Source organism: Nothoprocta perdicaria, unplaced genomic scaffold, assembly GCF_003342845.1.
Source record: "Nothoprocta perdicaria isolate Ctin4 unplaced genomic scaffold, notPer1 scaffold_140, whole genome shotgun sequence".
NCBI lineage: Eukaryota > Metazoa > Chordata > Aves > Tinamiformes > Tinamidae > Nothoprocta > Nothoprocta perdicaria.
The window spans coordinates 868,410-890,536 of NW_020454539.1; the positions used below are offsets into that span (position 1 = coordinate 868,410).

Here is a 22,127-nt window from a genome sequence, read left to right on the forward strand (position 1 = left end):
TTTTTTTTTTTTTTTTTTGTGTGAGTGTGTGTGTATGTGTGTGTGTGCGTGAATCACCTAAATCTCTTTGCCTCTTAAGAACATGTGGAAATTGGCTCATGCTCAAAGTAGCTGAAAAAAAATAGTTATCACTTTCTTCTCTTCCTGCCATCACCATTGCTCAGGCCTATTCTGTGTATTGCTGGCTGAAAACTGACCTACAAACTATTTAAGTTGTGCAGTTTCTTTCCAAATAACCCATTTAAGATGACTGTTCTTATCTATCCCTGCACAGCTACAGCTCAGGYTGTCATTACAATACTGAGTTGTGCCACACTATGAATCCAAGTCAAGAGAAAAGAATTGCATTCAAGTATTCAAGTTACTTTTTTTTTTTTCCTTCTGCAGTGTCATGGATAAATAACCTTTTTCTAGATAATTTCTTGCCACGTTGCTGTATTCTCAGCTCTCCCCCACTGCATCTGTATTTTTTTAACTTTTTTTTTTTTAATTCATGATATATGAATCATGAATCACAATATTTGTGTCTTTCCTTTCAAAAAAAAAAAAAAAAAAAAAAAAAAAGACCCAGTTACCTCTAGAAAAACTTAATTGGAAACAAGGTATGAAACTAGCTTGATTTAACTTGATACGTGCTAATACACAGTATCAAAAGTAAAACCTCTTCCTCAGCCCTTGGATTCCAGAGAAGGTTGAAAGGCTGCAAAGTTCTGGCGAAACCCTTTGCTAGWGGGTAAAGTACAAATTGCTCTGTTGTTAGAAGAAACTTCGGACCACGTACTACTACTTATTACCAGCATTATGGCAACATTATGTTATTGCCATTCGTGGAGTGATGAGCGAGGGAATTAACTCAGTTTGTAAACATTGGGTTACAGTGAATTTGTTTAAAAAAAAAAAAAGAAAAAGAGGCTTTTGGCGGAATAAAGGTGTTTAACCTTTGGAGATCTTAATTGCAACCTTAATTGCAAAAAAAGAGTGGAACTTAGGAACAAAAGCTGTCTCTTTTTGTAATCATGGCAGAGTTTCAGAATCCAAACTGCACRGTCTCTGTCTGGTGCTTTCCAGACACTGAGAAGCTTGAAGTGGTCACGCTTTTGGCCCATGTGTATGTACTCACATGACATGCTTGCCTGCGATAGGAATTATTTGCTTTCAAGAATAGCCCGTTCTTGAGATATTTTGTCTCTGAATGCAGAAAGTTTGCTGATGCTTCACTTGCAAAGAAGTTGCTGCTTGCAGTGTATCTGCCTGTTCACTGCTGTAAGTACACCATGTTAAATGTAGAGTCTGAACAGAAAATGTAAACTAGAGGAACGCTGGTGCTTCTTTCTGGTGTTCTGAAACATAATAAAGAGGAGTTATGCAGCATGAAAATATGAAAGGAATCTAAAGCATATACTGAAATAAGGATATGATCAATGATATTTTGATGCAACTTAGGTAGTCGTTTTGCGTACTCTGAACTGGGAAGTTCTTGCCATAGGCGATTTGCCTGCTATGTTTGCACTTGCTGAGCAACTTGAAACAGTGGCCACTTGATAAATCTGGGTTTCTTAGAAATCCTGTGCAGGGAGCAGGGATTTGGAATAATTAAGGGAGACTGAGATGGAAAATAATCTTGCTGTAAAAATTGGCTGCCACAAGCTGACTTTTGCACTGGAACTTAATCTGATAGTGCTTCACAAATGTGGTGCCACTGCTGGGAGGYTGCGTTTGCAGAGCATGTTCTGCTAATCAGGTAGCTGTGATGATCATTCGAATCTATGTAGAATTTAGGGATTGAGATGCTAGAGGGTCTAGCAATTTGACTGTGAGCTCCAGTGGACGGAGGTTCRATCCATATGGAAAAATTCACCTAACTTGGCCAGATGAAGCTGCAGAAAAAAMTGACAGGGTAACAGATAACTCCAAGGAGAAATGCTTGACTCAACATTATCTGGAATGGGAGATTTAGCCGCGGAGAAGGGAYGGGTTTCAGTCAGAAAGGGCTAAGGTGCTTTGGAAAGATGGAAATTTCTATGAAGGGGAAGTGTTTTTTGTTGTTGTGATTGTTGTCYTTGTTTTCGATATCAAAATAGTGGCTGAAGAAAGGAGAAACGTCTAGGAAGGAAAAAAAGGCTGTGATTTTGGTCTGGGGATTTCAGTGCTCTATTCCTGTGCTATTTGGCAGACCGTGTTACATAGTCTGTGGTTTGCATTTCAGTGATCTCAACAGTGTTAAGTTATAATAGAAAATCCYGAGCAAGACATTGCCTCGGGGTCTTAGCTGGGTCAGCGGCTTCTGGTGGGATGAGGATTTGTGCTGTTGATTTATGCGGTAGAAATTGCGGAGGCTGCGAGTTGCGCTCTCAAGTGCACCGTGGCTGAACCCGACATAAGTATAGAGCTCGGCTCRTGTAGCTGCTTTTAGCAGTTGAGCCGCCTCCTTGTTTTCACAGAACCACAGCATGGCTGAGGTTGGAAGGGACCTCTACAGGTCATCCAGTCCAACCCCCTGCTCCAGCAGGGACACCCAGAGCAGGGGGCACTGGGCGGCATCCAGGCGGGTTTGGAGACCTCCAGAGAAGGAGACTCCACAGCCTCCCTGGGCAGCCTGTGCCAGGGCTATGTCGCCCTCACCCTGCTTGGCCCACCTAGGGCACCTGCAGAGGTGGCATGAGAGCAGGAGCAGGGGGATGTCTGGGCAACCTCTACTTGCCAATTTTGACTTAAACCTTCGGTTCATTTCTGCTTGCTATTGTTTGAACCTGTTCATGTGATATGTACTGGAGTGGTCTGTGACTATGAACATCATTGAAAAAAAAAAAGCTTGAGCTTTATTTAGCTTTGGCTTTTTTTTCACTGAGCACTTGGGGTGACTTCCTTTGAGTCACTGTCTGTATATATAGCCAGGCAAAAAGTCCACAACAAAGTAATCATAGAACCGTTACGTCTGGAAAAGACCTTCATGATCTTCAAGCCCAACAATCATGTAATAAAGGGAATGAGCTTCAGAAAAGCTGTGCTTAAAAAAAGAAAAAATGTGTGCGTCTGTCTCTTCATGAAATGCCATATTAGTATTCATGAAATGCCGTATTAGCAGTCAAGCATCTTAAAGCTTTAACAGTGTTTGTCTCCTGAACATGGAAATTAGTGCTGAGGAGCTCAGGTGAGAAACAGAAGATTTCCTCCAGGCTACTCAGCAGACGTGCCCCTGGGCTTGGATCTTGGTCGTTTCTGCCTTTGCTTTCAGTCAATTCCAGCAGCCTCTCCTGCTCCCTGCTCCCATAGCGATCATACAGGGCTCTGATGAAGCCTGATTTGATCTTTGCATGCCTTAACTGTGCTGTAATCTGCCCATAGCTTCTTAATTTTGTTTTCCTACCTAGCAGTAATAAGGGGAGTTGGATTTTGATCAGCAGCAGATTGGCTTGTATTTTTTTTTGTTAGGGTAGTCTGTGTCCGCCTTAGCTGTCTCAGTATCTGGCACTGTGTGTTTTACTCATCACGTAGAGGTGAACAGTCCTTTATTTCTGTTTAATTCAGTGCAAAGCTTTTAAAAATTTGTTTAGCCACAGGAGAACTGTGGCTTAGCTTGTAGTCCAACTTCACCATATATCTTCTACTTAAACTGGTTTTTGTTCAGATGGTGACCAAAGCTGAGCCTAGAGTTCAAAGTGAGTCTTGCAGTAGAGCCCAAATATTATAATAGAATATTAACTTTTTTTTTTCTTAACTGACTACATTTGTGGTCTTAAAATGTTGCTGACTGCAGTTTGAGGAACATTTTCCAATGATCTTACAGTTTAGTCTGTCAGCATCTAATGACTAATGTCCGTATTTTGCTCTTGTGGCTTTCAAAAAAATGTGTTTTCTCCTTCACCATTTGAATCTAAGTAACCTCAAAGATTACTCTAACAGTGAAAATACTGTATTTTCCCTAAAAGTTCTATTGCTGCTGAAGTATCACAATAATTTAGGTCTGAAGAAAAGGATAGCACAAATGTACTTGCTACTTTATGGTAATTAACTGATCTCAAAACTTGTGCATCAATTTATACCTGTGCATCAATAGCTAAGTAACCTGCAACTACAAGGAGCAGCTCTCCAGTTTGATTTTCCACTTACTGTTGCTTAACCAGTTCATATTTCATAACAAGTTTTCTTGCTTAAATTGATATAACCTTATTAAAAGCATTGCAAATGAGTCCATTACTGTCTCTTTACTGAACTGCATCCATGGTGTAATCTCTCTTTAGGATTTGCAAGCCAATTTCTTTTTTCAAATTGGATTATAGCAAAAATACTCTGCTGCTGGCTTGCCTGCTATGGAGGGAAGGCTCTCAAGGGCGATAATTCTCTCGGGGTTTCCCTTGTTCATAAACAGGCCAGGAAAGGCAGCAGTTTTTCTGTTTTTCAGGAGCTAAGGCAACGTATGGCAGCGAGGAGCAGCACCGTCGCGGTGCCTCGAACCTCTGCCCGCTGTCGCCGTCCCTCGCTTCTGGAAGGCACCCACGGGCGGGCGCAGAGAAGCGGGAAAGGCCTTTGGGAGGCTGTCGAGTAACGCCACTTGCACACAAACCTTTTTGCAGCTTTTCACCTATAACATCTGCATGACCCAGTGCTTCTGCAACATTTTTTTGACTCGATTTTCACAACTTTTAAAATTCTCTTTTAAGGAGTATGTGTGTTGTTTGGCTGACCGCTGTATAAATCGGCAAGTCCTGAGTGCGTGCCCTGAAAGCTTGAAGTTTCTTGGGGTGGATGTTCATTAGAGCCCTATTGCTGCTCTCCACAATCTAAAGAAAGCCTGCATTCATAAGGATTACTGCATCTGGGAAGGATGAAGAATAAGGAGGAATGATGAACTCCAGTGCTGATGAATGGATGGATTGTCCCAGGATTTTGTTCACTTGGCAGTCCCTTGTGATCCATTTTGGCTGGCAAAAAGTGTTAGCTTTAGATAACTTAGCAGTTTTCATAAAAGCATCAAAGAGAGAAAGAAAATATATTCCAAGACAGTATTTGCTATACTAATGTATCTTAAGTGTGATTGTTGTTGTTCATTTCTCGCTAAAAGCTCCTAAGTTTAGATTTTAATTCTACTTCGTATTGTTAGCTCCACTTGTCGCCCCACACGTACAAGATGCTGCTCATGATTCTGCGTGGGTGCATGATGTTATACTAAGAAACACTGGAAAAAAAGGAAAATGTCACCACGTAGGATGAGGTTTAGGTGATTTTGGGGTCTGAAAGGATCTTTGATCTTCCTAAAAAGAAACAGGACTGTGACTTCTGCRACTTGCAAGGGTTCCGACTCCGCTTTGGAGCCTCTGTCCCGCGCCTTAGGTGCTCGGGGCGGGCGGCAGTGAGCGAAGCCCTGCGCAGGGCGCTGCCCAAGCCGTGAGCGGGGCTGCCCTCAGTGGCATTAGTCGCCTCTGATTACAGGGATCAGGAGCAAATGGCCAGCGGGCGCTTGCTGCTCTCTTACATAACGCGTCGCTTCCGAAAGCTGCGAGAGCCGAGCAGTTAAATAACAGCTCCTGTTGTCCGTGTGCCCCTCGGAGACCCCCGGGATGAAGTGCTGCACCTGCAGGAGCTGAATAGAGCATCCGGGGGCCCCTGTGAGCATTGCCTTGTTTATGCCTCCTGTATGAATATTCTTATCTAAGGAATATTCTCTTCCCTTTATGGGGTTTCTGAAATGCTTTCACTAGCGAATCTGGGCACTTGGGTTGTTTTGGTTGAGTTAAGAGCAAACCCAAAGACTTCAGGTGGTCCTACAGCTGCCGAGGTGGCAAGTGGTGGCAGTGCTTGCCAACCTCGAGACCTTCACCGGCAGGAGAYTTGAGCAAGGAGCCATATATACTTTCTGCAGCTCTTTATTAGTGCACGTGTGTCCATCAACATGACTGATGGAAACAGTGGGACTGCGTTTTCTAACATCAGGGTAACTATGATTATGGCTAATACAAGTTGGTGATTGGATATTTGTGCTGCTGCTTAATAGTAGCTACAACATGGTTATCTCTTTCTCTGCTGTCATTTTTTTATTCAGAAGTCTTGAATCACTTTTCAAAACTCTTTAAAATATGCTAAATGAAATTGTGTTAAACTCTKGCAATATGTTAAATTTAAAGCACGGGTATTAACAACAGTATGACTTAAGCCTAGCAAAATAACTCAAATTTTATTTGACAGAAATTGCCTTGCTTTCTTTAGACATTTCCTTAAAAAATGGAAGTGGGAAATCTGATATAAATATTTTTTCTACTTTTTATTTGAGAGGAAAAAAATTAGCCTCTTGCTGAATGTGCCTCAACATTGAGAGGATACCACTGAGACTGCTCAGTCCCATCCGTGTTGAACTGAGAACAGCCTTAAGTCTTGTTGACATCTCTGCAATTTGTCTGGCCTTAATATTTAATGAGTCTGAGCCTCCGGTCTCTAAGTGGCAAGAAGTGGTGCTGCTAAAATTGACTTGTGGCTTTGCCGTCGTTCTCCTTGGACTTGAATTTACAGGTGGGCTTGCAACCCATCCGTGTTTGGTGGGTAAGGCTGGAGATGCAGCAGAGAGGCAGAGCTGCTTCCAGCAGGGAAGGCTGTTGTTTTCCCATCCTCCTCCAGCTAGGAGGTGCAGGGAGTCCCACGGAAATGCGCAGTCCGGATAAACTGGTCTAGGCATCGTCTGCGACAATTAGGGCTCTTTATTTCCAAGCTTATGAGTCAAGCTCTCATGTTGTCTTTGGATACAGGGGAGTCAATTTTCCAGATTGCTGACAGGTTYGCACAAAGCTTGTTTATAATGGGGATATAATTGGCATCTGTTCATCCTCTGCAACCTCGAGCTGGAACCTCGTAACCTAGAGCTGCGAGCTCGAGTTGGAGGTTGCTGCTGGCACAGCAGCCTTTTCTGGCTTCCCCTGCAACACTTCTGCAGCGTTTGAGGAACGTGAAGGTGGCTGCTTGCACCTGAAAAGTGGTGCTACAAGTTACACTTTGATAGCTATTACACAGTCTTCTGAAACTCTTTCCCTTAAAAATCCTTTCTTCTTTATTTTTTGACCCACAAAAATGGCTCTTTAGGTCTCCAAAGTGGTTTTAGCAAGTAGCTTTCAGCTGACATCTAAATGGGGGAAAAAAAAAAGCATTTTCTAATTTTTCTGGGGATGAGTTAAAGACTTGATTTTTTTCCTTTACTCGTTTATGCATGAAATTTGTRAACAGTCTGAGATGATCTGGTTTTATTCCTAGCATGTCTTTAGAGTTTGAACCTCTGTTTGAACTTAAATACCTGATTGGTTTGTGAGACCTCAGTCAGTGCTTACACTTGGACATGGATTTTTATTTTTCTCTTTGCCAGTAACTATGCTGTGATTCAGTGATTCTGGTTGATTACTACTTTTCCACACCTATCTCACAGWACTGTCTGAGAGATAAATGTGTGGAAGCTGCTTCAAAGTGCTAATGGCTTTTATAAGGCAAATCATTAAATAAGAACACTTTTCTTAAAGGGCATCAAGTACTTTCATGACTTCAAAAATTCAGCTTTTATTTATAGCACTTCTGCGTGTTTCTGTGTTATGCAAATGGCCTGGAGCAGATCCAGGGTCAGCCTGTGGGCACAAATGAGCTCCGTTCTAATACTCTGAGACTTACTAAAAGGTAATAGATGCCCAAAGGCTCCTGCAGTTTTGGGGAGGTAGCAGATATCCTGTTGGGTTGAAAATGCTTAAAGCCTCAAACATACTGGGTTTAAAGGAAAAGTTCTCTTCTAAGTAGGACCTGGAGTGGGGGTGAGAGGGCCAAGCAAGCGTAGGCTTTGRCTAGTTTTTCTTGCTAGCTTTGTAAGCCTGAGTGCTTGGAAAAGAATGAGGCACCAGCTGTTTCCTGATGGCTCTGAATAAGCACCATTTATTCCTCCTAGTAGCYTCTCAGATGAAGTTGTACAAATTATTTTATCAAAACTGAACTTGATGCCGGAGGGAAAATGGAAGCTTTCAACAAGTGATGAGCACATCAGCAGCAGGAGGAAGACTAGGGAAAATGYTAGTCCACTGCTGAATGAGGAGGGGGCCTTGGTGACGGGGGATGCAGGGAAGGCAGTTACTAAATGTCTTCTTTGCCTCTGTCTTTACTGCTAAGGATGGTCCCCATGAACTACAGACACAAGAGAGAGAAACAGGAGAGAGAAAGACTTTCCACTGGTCAAGGAAGGTTGGGTGAGGGATAATTTAGGCAAACTGGACACCTCTAAATCTGTGTGTCTGGATGGGATGCACCCAAGAGTGCTGAGGGAACTGGCAGGGGTTATTGCTCAGACACTCAGACACTCTTCTTTGAGAGGTCATGGAGAGCAGAGGAGGTGCCAGAGGACTGGAAGAAACCAACCTCACTCCAGCCTTCATAAAGGGCAAGAGGGAGAAGCCAGAGAGAGCCGGAGGAGAATTGCAGGCCGGTCAGCCTCGCCTCCGTCCCTGGRTAGGTGATGGAGCAGCTCATCCTAGAGAGCRTCTCTAGGCATGTGAAGGAAAAGAAGGTGATGAAGAGCAGTCAGCATGGATTCAGCAACRGGAAGCCATGATTGACCAACCTGATAGCCTTCTACTATGGAATGATGGAATCATTCAGATTCCAGATGGAATATCTCCTTGTACGAGGAGATATTGAGTTGGGCCAGTTTAGCCTGGAGAAGAGAAGGTTGAGAGGGAATCTGATTAATGTGTATAAGTATTTGAAGGGTGCATGTAAGGAGGAAGGGTCCAAAATATTTTTGATGGTGGTCAGTGACAGGACAAGGGATAATGGGTACAAATTGAAACACAGGCAGTTCCATCTCCAGGTGAGGAAGAGCTTCTTTCCTGTTAGGGTGACAGAGCCCTGGAACAGGCTGCCCATGGAGGCTGTGGAGTCTCCTTCTCTGGAGGTCGTCAAAATCCTCCTGGATGCCRYCCTGTGTGCTCTAGGTGTCCCTGCTTGAGCAGGAAGATTGCACTAAATGTTCTCCAGAGGTCCCTTCCAACCTCAACCATTCTGTGATTCGGAGTGTTTGCCTCCAGTGAAGCTGATCTGAAGCCCTGATGGGCTGCGGTGTCTTCCCAAGGTGTGGGTTATAAGGATGCTTAAGAAACGCACACATGAAGCGGTGACCAGTCTTGGAGTAAGTATGACTTGAGGGCTCAAGAGATGGCTTTCTAAGAGGCCAGATAAACATCCCTGTCAACCATGTTGTCTAAAAACAGTAGTACTAGCTTGTGATTTTAAAAATGAAAAGCTTCTTGTAAAGACTTGCACGTTCTCTCAGGGGAAGGTTTTTTTGGACCATCTTGGTTCATTTAGGTTTTCTCAGCAGTCAGGTGCAAGGTGGTGAAATCAGTTATCAACACAAACCAATGTTTTGGTGGGGTTGTCTGTTTTATGGTAGATGTGGGATAGCGAAAAGGTGCTGTGTTATACCGAATGTTATGACTGGTATGTGGATTAGTCTGTCAAGCATTTTGTTAGCTTAAGAAAAGATGTATTTGGAGAAATGAAAGTGAAATGAAGCCAGAACTGGCTGGTGCAGTATCTTATTTCACCTGAAAAGTTGAAGTGGAAAAGTGAAGAGGTCATGAAAGTGATGCCTGAGCAGTGATGTGGTTGATGAATTAAAGAAAAAAGCTAGTATATGCAAAATTGACGAAGGACTTGCTGGTATGACGGGCAGCAGTACTTCCTCCATGACCTACTTACTCTCTGTTAGCTTGCATGTGTGGGTGCAAGTCAATCCGTTGCCCTCAAGTTCTGCAGAAAGTGGGAGTTGTTCATGTTTTCTGTTGGCAAATGTCTAAGTTACCAGCCTTTTTTTTATATACACACACAATATGCTGTTAAACTYTTTTTAGGTGACATTTCTGGTGTCAGTGGAACTGAGCTAGTTAGCTGTAGTTACCTCCTCATGAGTGCACTGGCAAAAATCATGTCACACAAAGCCACGTTGGCAACTGTGGGGGAGGATGTGGTGATGAGTGTCTGAAGCAGCCCTGCAAGTGCAGTGCTATGATGTGCATGAAATATAAAGAGTCTTCTGGGCATGGGATCCTTCTGAAAGGGTATCCACCCATCCCAAGGGTATAGTAAGTGCCTTGGGGTGATTAGTTTGAATGTGTCTAAAAGACAGGGCTTGAATGCTTTGTTGAAACAGTTGGTATGGAAAACCTACAGATTCATTCTGAAAATCTTAGTTTTGTTCTTGAAGTTGTAGTTGTTCAAGGCAAAGAGGAGCTTGTGGGGATTCCCACCTGATGATGGCTGAGATACTTGCACGCATCTGAAATGGCCAAGCGGATGGGAGCAGCCTCATGAGGTGCCTGCGCTGTCACTGTGAAGGAAGAGCAGCCTTTGGAAGGATGTTTCTCTCCTTGCCTTTTGCATCCTGCTGCCCGGAGTGCTACTCCAAGCAGGCTCTGTAGCATCAGCAGCTCTTCTCTCTGGCAGCTGGCGGGAGGAGAGATGCTCCTGCGTAGCAGGGGCTGGCTGCCGTTCACCTGTGATAAGGCTGATTTGATTTGGTCTCACCCACAGCCTTCGGGCTAGGAGGGCATTTGAGATCAGAGGTTCCTGATGACGCTCGGTTAGGGCTGAGGTAGTGTGCAGAGGAGAGCTCAATAACTGTGGCTGCTCAGGCACCTTCATCCTGAAGGGTGACGGAGTAGTGAAAACAGCAGGTGGGGACACGCCTGGGCTTCAGGAGTGTGGGCAGCGAGGCAGCAGTCTGTCATGGGCACGGAGCAAGAAGGTGGTGCCTGGGACCGTGTTTCAGTAAGGCAGACCTGGTCCAGTGTAGGGGAGGAGGAAGGTGCTCGCAGGCTGCTTGCATTGGGAAGCTCTCCCCACGAGCTCTCAGTGCCGGTGTGGGTTTAGGATGTTTTTCTTCTGGAACTCTAGGCACAGTTTTCTCTGGCTCATGGGTAATGGTCAAAAAGAGGTAAGACTCGTGAAACTGCTTCATATAGGCTTCAGCGGAGGTCACTTGCCTGCTTGGTACAGTTAGTACTGAAAGGGCTATGTTTAAGGGAGAAGAGGCAGCGGGAGTGACTCCCGGCGTGTGRGGCAGGGTGTGTGTCAAGTGTCAGCAGGTTAGCTAGGGCATGGGGGAGTGATCAAGCAATGTGCTGTGTTTGCAGGGAGGCCGTGGCAAGATTGGCTTTCTGTTGGGATATTGGAGGGAGGGGAATTGCACTAATGACTTCTGTGATCAAACATAATGAGTTCAGCAAAGGTAGCAAGGTGACAGCTCTGTGGCTCTTGGTCTCCTGGGTCRGCATCTCCCTGTAAGCCACCAGTTTAGCTCGTTTATTAGCACCAGCCGGTCTTCTGCCCACAGCTACAGAGCCTGGGGCAAAAGGCACAAAGGACTGCCTTCAAAATTCAGTTAGCTTAAACTTCATCTGACTTATGGTTAGGAGACGGCTCTGTTGGTAGATGCATGTGGCTTGGAGCACGAAGGCTTTAGGGGAGAGAGAAGCAAGTTCTCTTCAGACAACATAAAACCCATTTGATGCAGTCTTTAGTGCAGTCACCTTGCTCAAACTTCTTTTTGTTCTTTTATCCCTAACACTTTGCATGGGCTGCTGTCATAACCAGAAGGTGCTTGACATATTTGTTTAGGATTTTGGACTCGATACATCTCCATCACTTCAAACTTGTAAATATTTATCAACTGAGTGAAGGCCRGAGGCTGGAATACTAACTGCCTCTCAGCTACAGAGCAGTTTATCTGCAGCTTGCAGCTCTCCCTGCAGCTCTCACGGAGCCTTTGAAGGGAAGCAGAGGTGCAGAGATGGGTCCCTTCCCCTGAAGTGTCCAAGCCAGGTGATACTAGTGCGGTGGGTTTTGTAACAAGCAGCAGGGGGTTAGTGTTTTCTGGACTCTGAGGAAGTTGTAGCCCCTGTTTGAGATACACCAACCATATCTATACGTGTACGCAGGTCATGAGAAAAGCAGTCACAAAGCAGGATGAAGAGGAAGATTTTGTGTCACCTAACACGGTGCTGCTGCCCCTGCACCTGCTGGTGTGGTTGCAAAGAGGGAAGTACCTCAGTGTTCGGGCTCTTCGTCATCTTGGTTCAAAGCTGATATTGAAAAGGCTCTGTTCCTGCAGCGGGGCGCAGTGGGTGCCCTGTTACAGAATCACAGAATCACGGAATGGCTGAGGTTGGAGGGGACCTCTAGAGATCATCCAGTCCAACCCCCCTGCTCCAGCAGGGACACCYGGAGCACRTGGCACAGGGYGRMRTCCAGGTGGGTTTGGAAGATCTCCAGAGAAGGAGACTCCACAGCCTCCCTGGGCAGCCTGTTCCAGGGCTCTGGCACCTTCACAGTGAAGAAGTTCTTCCTCACATGGAGATACATGGATTCACATGGAATCATCTTCCTCACATGGAGCATGTTAGGAAACCACTTCCATGTGGAGTGGGGAAAGAGAAGCACAATGTGACCAAACTAGTGTTTTGTCATCGCCCATTGCCACTCATGGCTCTAGCATGTGTGTGGCTTTCACTGCCTGGGTTGTTACAGCTAAGAGCAAATGCTTTTGTCCCCGAAAGAACAAAGCATCTTTTTTAAGTTTTGTGTGCAAAAAATATTTGACAGCACGTGTGTTGGTACATGTGTGTTACACGAAACAAGGTTATGCAGCGAATGAAATTGAAAGCATGGGGGGTTGAGATCAGTTACAGCYTCTAGCCTTCTTTGTAATCTGGAGAATATTTGTGCTTTTTATAACTGTGGTATCRTATTTCTTTAAGTTGAGCGTCCCTCTAAATTGTTTTATGTGGCTTGTCCCTGTCCAGTGAATCRTTGCTAAAATGGGAAGCTGGTCAGGAGCTCTGACTCATAGTCCCGAGCTTGGACCAGAGGCCACATGTTTTGACCACAGGGTGGTTTTCTTCTAGGGCTAAGCTTTCAGTTAGGCTGAAGGTCTTATGGGTGTTTTCCCAACTCAATCTTTTTCCTGAGTGCTAGATTGCAGAGGGAATTCAGGGGAATTTTTTCCTCTTGAYTGTCACAAATTCTACGACAACTGTATGGTGTATCACTATACATCCTGTGAGTATAGGATAGTATAGGTCATGCTGTAATACTGTGATCTGAAAAAGAGGTAGTTCCCMTAGGATAGAACCACCCAAGTGGTTAGGCTGGAGGCATCTTTGGCCACCCCAGCCATTCCTGCAGCCCAGGGGATGGGCATGGGATGTGCGTGTGGCCGCACAGTGCCAAGTGTCAGGGTAACTCATTGGCTTTATGCTGCCAGTGTCTTCAGAATTTCTTTTATTTTTCCCTCAGTAATCTAGAGCTAAACCATCTAGGAAAAGCTGGTAGTTCTGGGAACATCTCTGCCCAGGTAGCAGTGGCAAAAGGTGCGAGATGAGCTTGGGCTGGCTTCTGCTTCGCAGAGGAACAGGCCTCCGTCTCAAGCTGTGAAGTGGCTGAGGGTGCTGCTACCACCTGCCTCTGCAAATCCATAAAGCGGTTATGACAACCCCTATTTCTTTGGGGGTCTGCACAGGCATTCCTAAAGTCACGTTGTAGTTACTGCAGTTCACCTAGATTCAAGGACAGTGAGGGGCAAGCAAATAGCATGAAGACAGTGGCTTGTTAGCCCTTCTGTAGGTGGCAGGTAAAGTTCTGTTTTGATTAGTTTAAATGCAGCGTTACTGGCTCAGTTCTGGATCCGGAAATGAATRATTTTGAATTATTGAATAATTCATGAATAATTGTATTTGTAAGAAGATTTGAAACTTCCCAATATATTGTTGTCAAATTTGAAGGTGTGGACTCCAAAAGGTCAAAGGTTAAGCCTGTCCTAGGAAAAATGCTTCCTCTGTTGGCGTTTTGCATTATTTAAAACAACGCAGTACACCTGTCATAACTTGATGCGCATATATATATATATATAAAAAAACATCCTATAGTAAAATAAGTATATAGCATACACTTATAGTCAAATTATGGTGTTAGTATTGTGTATAATTATTAGAATTTTGCCCTGAACATGAAAGTATGGTTTTCCTTTATCTTTCTTGGCAAGTTTTTCTTCACCTCTTGTTTTTGGTCATCAAGCTGGTAAGAAATTTAATTTGTGAATAAAGAGGAAAGTTTTAGACTTTTAAATGTTACAAAATTTTTTTTTTTTTTTTTTTTTTTTTTTTGCATTTCTGTTGTATCGATTTTCAAAAGCAAACAAGTATTTCAGCCACCCTCACCTTGAGTCAGTAGGAAACTGGTGTGCAGAATGGGCTGCCCTGCCCCTGTCTTTGCTGGGCCTGGCAGGTTGGGCCTTATCTCTGAGTGCGCTGCCTATAGGCTTGACTTGCCTATCAGTAGGCAAAGGAGCTGGTAGGCAGCAGTGACTTGGTAGCAGTAGCAAAGCTTCTCTTGCATTGGAAGAGAAAACAGGCTGCTAGCAAGCTGCTGCTCTGTTGCTACTGTAGCACAGTCCCTGCTTGGTGTAGCTCCAGCTTTAGCAGCACATGGACRTGGTCCTTCTGTATCTGCATCCCAGAGGGGAACTTGTGGCCCTTGTTCCTCCCTGACGTGCACATGCAGAATCAGCAGTGCTGCCYCTGTGATTTAAAGAAGAAAACAACAACAAAAAGCAAATCCTAAGCCCCAGAATCCCTGACACAGCCCCAGGAAATAACAGAGCTGCTTTTAAAGAAGTCTTTGCAATATAAAGTGCCTGTCTGAGGTGCCAGCTTGACGTTAACTGAAGAAGGGTATGAATTATAGAATAAGGCCCTTTGGAAGGTACACAATGGAAATCCTCTCCTACCCTTTGCTTAGGGCATGTCCAAGAAATGAGGCTGTTCAGGACTATGRTCAGGCAAGTTTTACTTATCTGCAAGGGTGAAGATAACACCTCTCTGTCCTGGTATATACCCTCTTCATAGTTTTGTGTATTTAGTTCTGGTTGTTTCARCTCATTTGTTGCTTCTAATCCTAATCACTGCAATTCTGAGATATCTGTCTCGCTGTTTATGTTTTCCAATCAGGTAGCTGTAGACAGTGGTAAAATCTCTACCTATCTCTTCTTAATGCTAAATTGCAGGTAATATAGATTGCACTGAGCATGCAATTAAAACCTCAGTATTCAGTGCCTCTTTTTTTTTTTTTTTTTTACAGGGAACATAGAAAAGAAACAGTATCAGAAGAAATTTAAGTTACACACTGGTTGGATGCACTTGCAGTTGCTGAAACCCGTTGAATCTCAGTTYTTTTTCTTTAGAAAGCACTGGGAAAACCAAAGCAGACCTCAGTTCTGACYAGAAACACTGCTGGCATCTGGAGTCTTAGTCTCACTTCAGTGACTTGTGTGCACAAACGAAGGCGAATGTCATTTGAAATGGCACGTTCTCAGACCGATGCTGATTTTGCCCAACTTCTTTTTTTTTTTTTAATTAGCACTAATGATTCTAATAGATGATAAAAATCTAATGATGATGATGACGACTAATGATGATAAAAAAAAAAAAGTATTCCTATACTTTTTTCATGCTTTATTTACAGCCAGATGGATGTTCTTGCCTATTATGCAATAAGCAGCATTCGGGTAAGGTATCAAGCCTTGTATGCTTGATGTGTAAGAAGTGAGAATAGAAGTTACAAATGCACAGGAAGTATTAATTTTGGAGATTATTCTTTTGGAGATGTGCTGTGAGTGCTGACATAACTGCCCTTGCAACGGTTGGTGGAAAGCAGGACTTTCCCAATTTTTAAAGGATCTGTAACCCACTTCCAACGTTTCCTCTTCTGATGGTCTTACAGTAAAAGGCAGTGTTAGATCAGCAGCCCTAGAGGTTTCCCTCCAAAGAGCTGCAGTGTTCCCAGCAAATATTTGCCCTGTCGATCCGTGTTCTTCATTAGCTCYTCAGCAGGGAGCCCTTGTGCTGAGGAAGCCACTTTGAAGTCGAGCACTATTTAGTCTCCAGCAGCCCTTCTTCCCCCTCGCCTCCATGTAGGAGACAGCACTGGGCTCAGCTGGCCTTATGTTAACAAGCTAGAGATTGCTGCCAGACTAACACTAGTCTGCTGGGTTTGTCCACCGAGCAGTTCTAAGTCTTTGAAGCTGCAACACTGACCTTCCAGGATTGCTTTAACTAAATTATCTAGTGAGAATATGAAGGATGAATGTGCCTTCTTGTTAACACGTGCCAGTGTAGAGCTTAGAGCATCTGTTCTGAAGTTACAAATCAGACTATTCAATGCCTGAATTGCATTCAGCATAAACTGCCTGAAAACTGTTCAGGGTTTTTAATTGTTTGGATCCGTTGGGGGTTGAGTAAATGTGTAATCTGTCTTAATGCTGCTTTATCAGGTGAGAGCAGAATGTAGAAGCCGCTTGACTCCAGGAACCTCTTTGCATGTAAAAGACATTTAGTGGAAAAATGAAGATGTTTCTAYATAGTTTTCCCTGAAAGACTTTGAAGGGCTTGGGATAAACACTGATGGTTTCCMGTTTTCTGCAGGTCACTTGGCGGATGTCAAAGGTGCTTAATTGACACAATTTTAATACAAAACCTCTTGTTTGAGAACTGTACGACAACGGCACAGGCATACAGCTATATTTACAAGATCAGGGAGCTTTCCCCTCTCCCAGCTCAGCTCTTGAGCTGTCCCTTGCCTAGTTTTTGTGCTAATGAAGCTGGTTGTGGGATCCACATGGCCTGTTTGGCCTCTTCTGCTTTCAGAGCTGTTCCCATTTGACACAAACTCAGGGTAGGTTAAACTGCTCGGTTGCACTTTGCCTTGGCCTGCTGCCACTTCTGGTGACATCCTGCAGCCTTGGCACTCACCTCCCTGAGGATAAGCCAAGCGCTCGGCTGCATCCCGCTCCGTTGTGCTGGCTGGGATGGCAGGATGAAGCCAACAGCCGCRGCCAGCCCTTCCCAACGCGTGTGGTGCTCTGTGCAGCAGCCATCCGTTAAAGGAGGAAAACGTATAAGAGGATTATATCCAGTCCGGTAGTAAGATTTTCCCATCTGCTTTTGCAATGAGTTCATTGAATGATCGTCTTGTTGAGCCTAGAGCTGTTGCATCTGTCACCGGTTTCCCCTCTCAGGCCTCACTTGAGTCGCAGTCTGGGCCTGTCTGTGTGTGCCACTGTTACGTGTAGCCAAATGGGTACAATTCTCCTTCTGATTTACCCCAGGATTTTTAACTCATCCCAATTAGATCAGTTTTTAACACAGATGATCTTCCTGCTGCCTTAAGGAGAATGATGTTCTGCTGGCTTGGCTGATGCCTTTATGGGAACCATCCCCATGGCTTGGAGGTGGCGGGTTGTGCTGTGTCCTTCTGCACATGGCTGCGTTTCTGTGGCATTCTGCGCTGCCACTGCACTTGTAACGTGTCCTGAGATCACAAAAAAACAGATTGGTATAAAATTCCACAGCTAAATGCTCACCGTTTGATGACTAGTCCCATTTTTCTCTGATTACATGCTTCTCACCAACATGAATTGTATCTTGACTGTGATTACTTTTTAGTGATCTCTTTGCCAGGGTGTTTTCTCCACCATAAAGGAAATGGGGATAACTGCCCGCTGGAGTGTCACACCTCACAAAACTTCTTTTGCTTTAAAGCAATCTTTTCCCCTACTCTGAACTTAAAGATGATGAGGAGTGTTCTTATGTTTGACCTTTTCTCTAATGTTTGCTTGCCCTTTAGACCATCCCTTAACCAAAAAAAACACTTTTATCTTTATCTCATGTATTCCCCTGGTTATTGTCTGCTGAACTTGATTTGCTCCGTTGGGAAACAGATGCACCGATGCAAAGTGTGGGCCAGAGAGAGCAAAACGGGCAGTAGCTACCAACGTCTGGACAGAAACCTCATTGTTACCAACAACCATCCATCTTCACCTTGGCGTTGTTTGCCTGGGGGGTTTGTCACAGATTATTTAAGGGGACAGGGAATCTTTGCAGGARCGGGAACAGTTTGTGTCCATGTTCTCATACGACCCCTCCGGAGGCCTGGAGCTGGAAAAGGGCCTTGGTTTCAGCTCCGGTGCCTCCGGAGCCTGCAGCGCTGGCCGGGCCCTTCCCTTACCTGCAGGGTCAGCTTAAGACAAACACACATGCGGAGGCCTGCGACGCAGCTCTCTGCTATCGGTGCTTCCCAAGGGGCATTTTTTTAGACTGACTGAGTAATATAAATATTTGTTTCTTAATCTCAAGTTTCATGTGYCTTATGATTGCTCATTTCATCCTGTGTTATTTAGTGAATTATGGATAATACTTGTAAAAGACACGTAGCTGGCTCCTTGGGGCCTCGTCGGAATTGGGGTTCACTCCGGGTGCGGAGAGCAGGAGACCCTGCCCCTCGTGGTGTTTGCTCGCCTGGAATTGCCAGGCAAGAAGGCTGCAGCTCCAGAGTGCTGTGRAGGCAGGTTCAGCTGCTCATGCTAATGTGCTGGCAACAGTCGTTATTTTCCAACAATGGCAAATCCACACAGTGTAGTGGTATATCTGCATGGGGGTAGATTAAAAGTGATATGTATTTTATGTGTCTTAGTGCCTGTAGCCCGGCTCAGTGGTTTACCCTTTAGAGGTATAAATGGGGTAAGGAAGAAGACCCGTGGCATTAAGTATTAGTAGTCTCTTTAGACAGTTATCAAATTTTACAAACTTACCACTAGCTGTGACACGTTAGGGCCTCTCTTCCTTTGTAAGAAGCTGCTATTCACTGTTGCCTGCAGAATATGTTTATGACGCCCGTGAGCCTGTGAGCTCCCTGCGTTATGCCTCGGGTGAGGTTTGCACCTTGGAAGCTTCCTGCAGGAGAGGCAAGTCAGCCTTACGGATCTGTATTTCTCTTCCAGGTCTCATCGTTGGGGTCATCTTGAGGTACGGCACTCCTTCAACGAGCGGCCACGATAAACCCTTCAGCTGCTCGCAGGAGACGCGGCCCTTCACCACCCTGCTGGTCAACGTGAGCGGCAAGTTCTTCGAGTACACCCTCAAAGGGGAGATCAGCCCCGGCAAGATCCACAACGTGGAGCAGAGCGACATGCTGCGCAAGGTGAGCGCGCGCCGGCCGCCTGCCTCCCGCTCCGTGCCTTTTATCCGTCCTCCCCTCCCTCCCAGCTGAAGGTAGCGCTTAGATAGTGGTACATGTCTGTATTTCTTATGGTAACAGTATTTCAAGGCTTAACTTGGAAGCRCTATATGCATTATACTGCTACCAGCAGAGCTCTGCGTTGGTACCTGTGTGCAGTGCTTTCCCGGATGCATTCATCACTACCTAAAACTTACTGGTTGTTGCTAATAGCTGTTCAATTCACTAAGATCAACTATATTAGAAAAATGATGTTTCCTTGTGTAACGTAGTATAAGGAAAAATGATTACTGCTTATTTTTAGTAACTTCTTTCCTAGAGTTTGTTTAATCTGTTTATTTTCAGGCAATAGTTACTGCTTTACAGCCCCATAGTCCACCAAGTGAGGCAGTCTGACAGTGGGAGTAGAGTTCATCTGGCCAGCTGTAGCTCACATCTGCTATTCGGCTTCAACGTCAGGAATTAAACACCTTGGGCATGTAGCAAAGGTAGACTTAGAGGTATAGGTTTTGAAACTATAGGATTATAACCTAAAAATAATACTTTATACTGGCTTGTAAAGAGATCTTAGGTGACTATTTCTATACATCTTTCTGCTGTAGATATCTGGTGTTAAATGAAATGAATGCCATTCACAGAGCGAGTGCAGAGTTGTGCCCGGGTCTTAGTGGGTGAAGAGGGCATAGCTAATCTCACATGTGTGCAGGTCATGTGAATTTTAAAGGTTGATTTTGTCCCTTTTCTCAGTTTATACTTTTCATGAGTATCTGCAGCTTCCACTGAGATGCTTGCAAGTGGTGGATGATACTTCCTGAAAACCAGTCTTGTGTCTGTGACTCGACTGGCTTGTAATGACTGTGCTAGTAGCTAGTCATTTACAAATGCTACAAATTTATAAATCATTATAAATTTCCTCTGCAAATTCATACAATATAATGATCTACTGTGAAAAGGGGCATCTGCTGCAGAGTAATATCTGTTAGAATTGGGGAAGGGGTGTGGGGAGCAGGGGGGAGTGTTTTTTGGTTTGTAGCTTTAGAAAGGGACACTGTTTGGGGCCGTTGCTAGACTATCATTGAKGATTATATAGTAATATCTGTTAATCTGGTAGCTGCTTGCCATGAAAATCTGCAAGGCTTTGTTGGTTTGTTTTGGAGGTTCAGCCTAGCAAATTATTTGCTSTTTCAACAAGCAAAAGTCAGTTCTCAATACTGAAAGAGAGAGTGAGGAAAGAAGAGAGAGGGAGGAAAAAGACCAATTTGTGGATCTGTTCCTAATTGAGGTTTCACAATTTATTCTTAGGTAACATTTGATCCAGAAGTTTTTTTCAACATTCTGTTGCCTCCTATTATTTTTCATGCCGGTTATAGCCTGAAGAAGGTAAGTCCAGTCAATTTCTGGGGAAAATACCCGTTTCTTTTTAATGTGAGAACCACCGATCTGCTCAGGAATGCAGTTTCCATTTCAACATGTGTTTTTAGACAAGTAAGAAATCTCAGCTGGCTAGATCAGACCTTTTAAGAAGAAAGGTATTATTTCTTATTGCAAGTGCTTTAAAATTTATTTGCTCTTACTGTTTTTTGCTTTGTTCTTTTTTGCACATGGTCCCTGATTAACWTTTGTGTATTTAGACGAGGGAATGTCCTGCCATGAGACATTCTTCTTGTTCTTGAATGGCCAAAATGCAGAAAGTTTCCCTGAGAAGTGGGCACAGGCCCGTGTGTGTGAATGGCCATAAGGCCCAGATGGTGCTTTCACTTGAAGATACCACAGTTGCTGATGTAGGGCCAGCTTTTTCTTAGATTTGCAGCCAACTCTTGTATTTATTTTATAAATACTTGTTTGGAAAGCTTCTTGCCAATAAGCCCTGGTTAGCATTTAATACACTGTCCAAATTTGCTTCATTCAATTTATTAAAGCTGGTTAGAATTTACATTGCAGTAACTGAGACCTGTATCTGGAATGCTATTTTTTTTGCACATATTTCTCTAACACTGTACTGTCCATTTCTGAATGGGCAATATCACTTGTTTAAATRAATATGTACTTTTCTTTCTTATTCAGAGACACTTTTTCAGGAATTTGGGCTCCATTTTGGCTTATGCCTTTTTAGGAACAGCAGTCTCTTGTTTCATTATTGGGTGAGTGAAATTTGTTATTTCAGTTCCATTTTATATTGAAGCTTAAGTTGATAAAATAAATATATAGCTGTCCAGATTGCCTTCATTTTGTAATTTGTCTGTTAAATGATTTTATTTATGTATTTCCGAATAAAATTCGAAATTGAATTTTGCTGCACATTCTCATACTTTAAGTAGTGCTATGTCAATTTAAATAATATTGTTGACTTTAAATCACTGTTTGACAACTCCAGAATACTAAAAAACTGTGTTTCGTTTTTGATTTAGTCATTAAGTCCAAAGCAAAACATACTAGAGTCTTACTGATTTTTGTCTAGATTGGAGGTGCTACTTATGGTAGAATTTAGTTATCAGATTTTTAGAAAGGTACCTTTCAGGTCTCTTATATATACATATGTAACGTATGTGCATACATACCTGCAGAGGTTCCCAGGATAGATGGGATTTGGAGGAACCTTTGGAGACCATCCGGTCCAACACCTCTGCTCAAGTAGAGCCACCTAAAGCAGGTTGCTCAGAATTGCCCRTAGGAATGTGTGTGTGTGTGTGTATGTATATGTGTGTGTATATACACACACACACACACACATTATACATATATATACACACACACGTATATTAATATGGGCAGTCCTGAGCAACCAATCTGCTTTCTGTGACCCTGCTTGAGCAATATTGTGTGTGTGTATATTATATATATGGACACACATTTTTATTTATGCACACATTTCTGTGCATATATGTGCCCAAGCACACATTTAACCTGAAGTAACTAGTCATAGGGGCTTACTCGCATAAAATCATTTATTATGCAAATATTGCTGTGCATCTTTGGTGTGTGAATATGCTGAAATACAGAGATCTTGAATTGCACAGGTGGTCTTAGCTTGTTGTCCGTAGGATTAT

The 22,127-nt window shown here is 43.8% G+C and overlaps 1 protein-coding gene across 1 annotated transcript in view; it reads left to right on the forward strand.

Annotated features, from left to right (window-relative positions):
• Positions 1-22,127, forward strand: part of SLC9A7 (solute carrier family 9 member A7) — a 63,458-nt gene that overhangs the window by 8,798 nt on the left and 32,533 nt on the right. Inside the window, exons 2-4 of the mRNA XM_026034242.1 lie at positions 18,845-19,044; positions 20,383-20,460; positions 21,145-21,221. Coding sequence (XP_025890027.1) covers positions 18,845-19,044; positions 20,383-20,460; positions 21,145-21,221 — 355 coding nt within the window. The remainder of the gene's footprint in view (positions 1-18,844; positions 19,045-20,382; positions 20,461-21,144; positions 21,222-22,127) is intronic.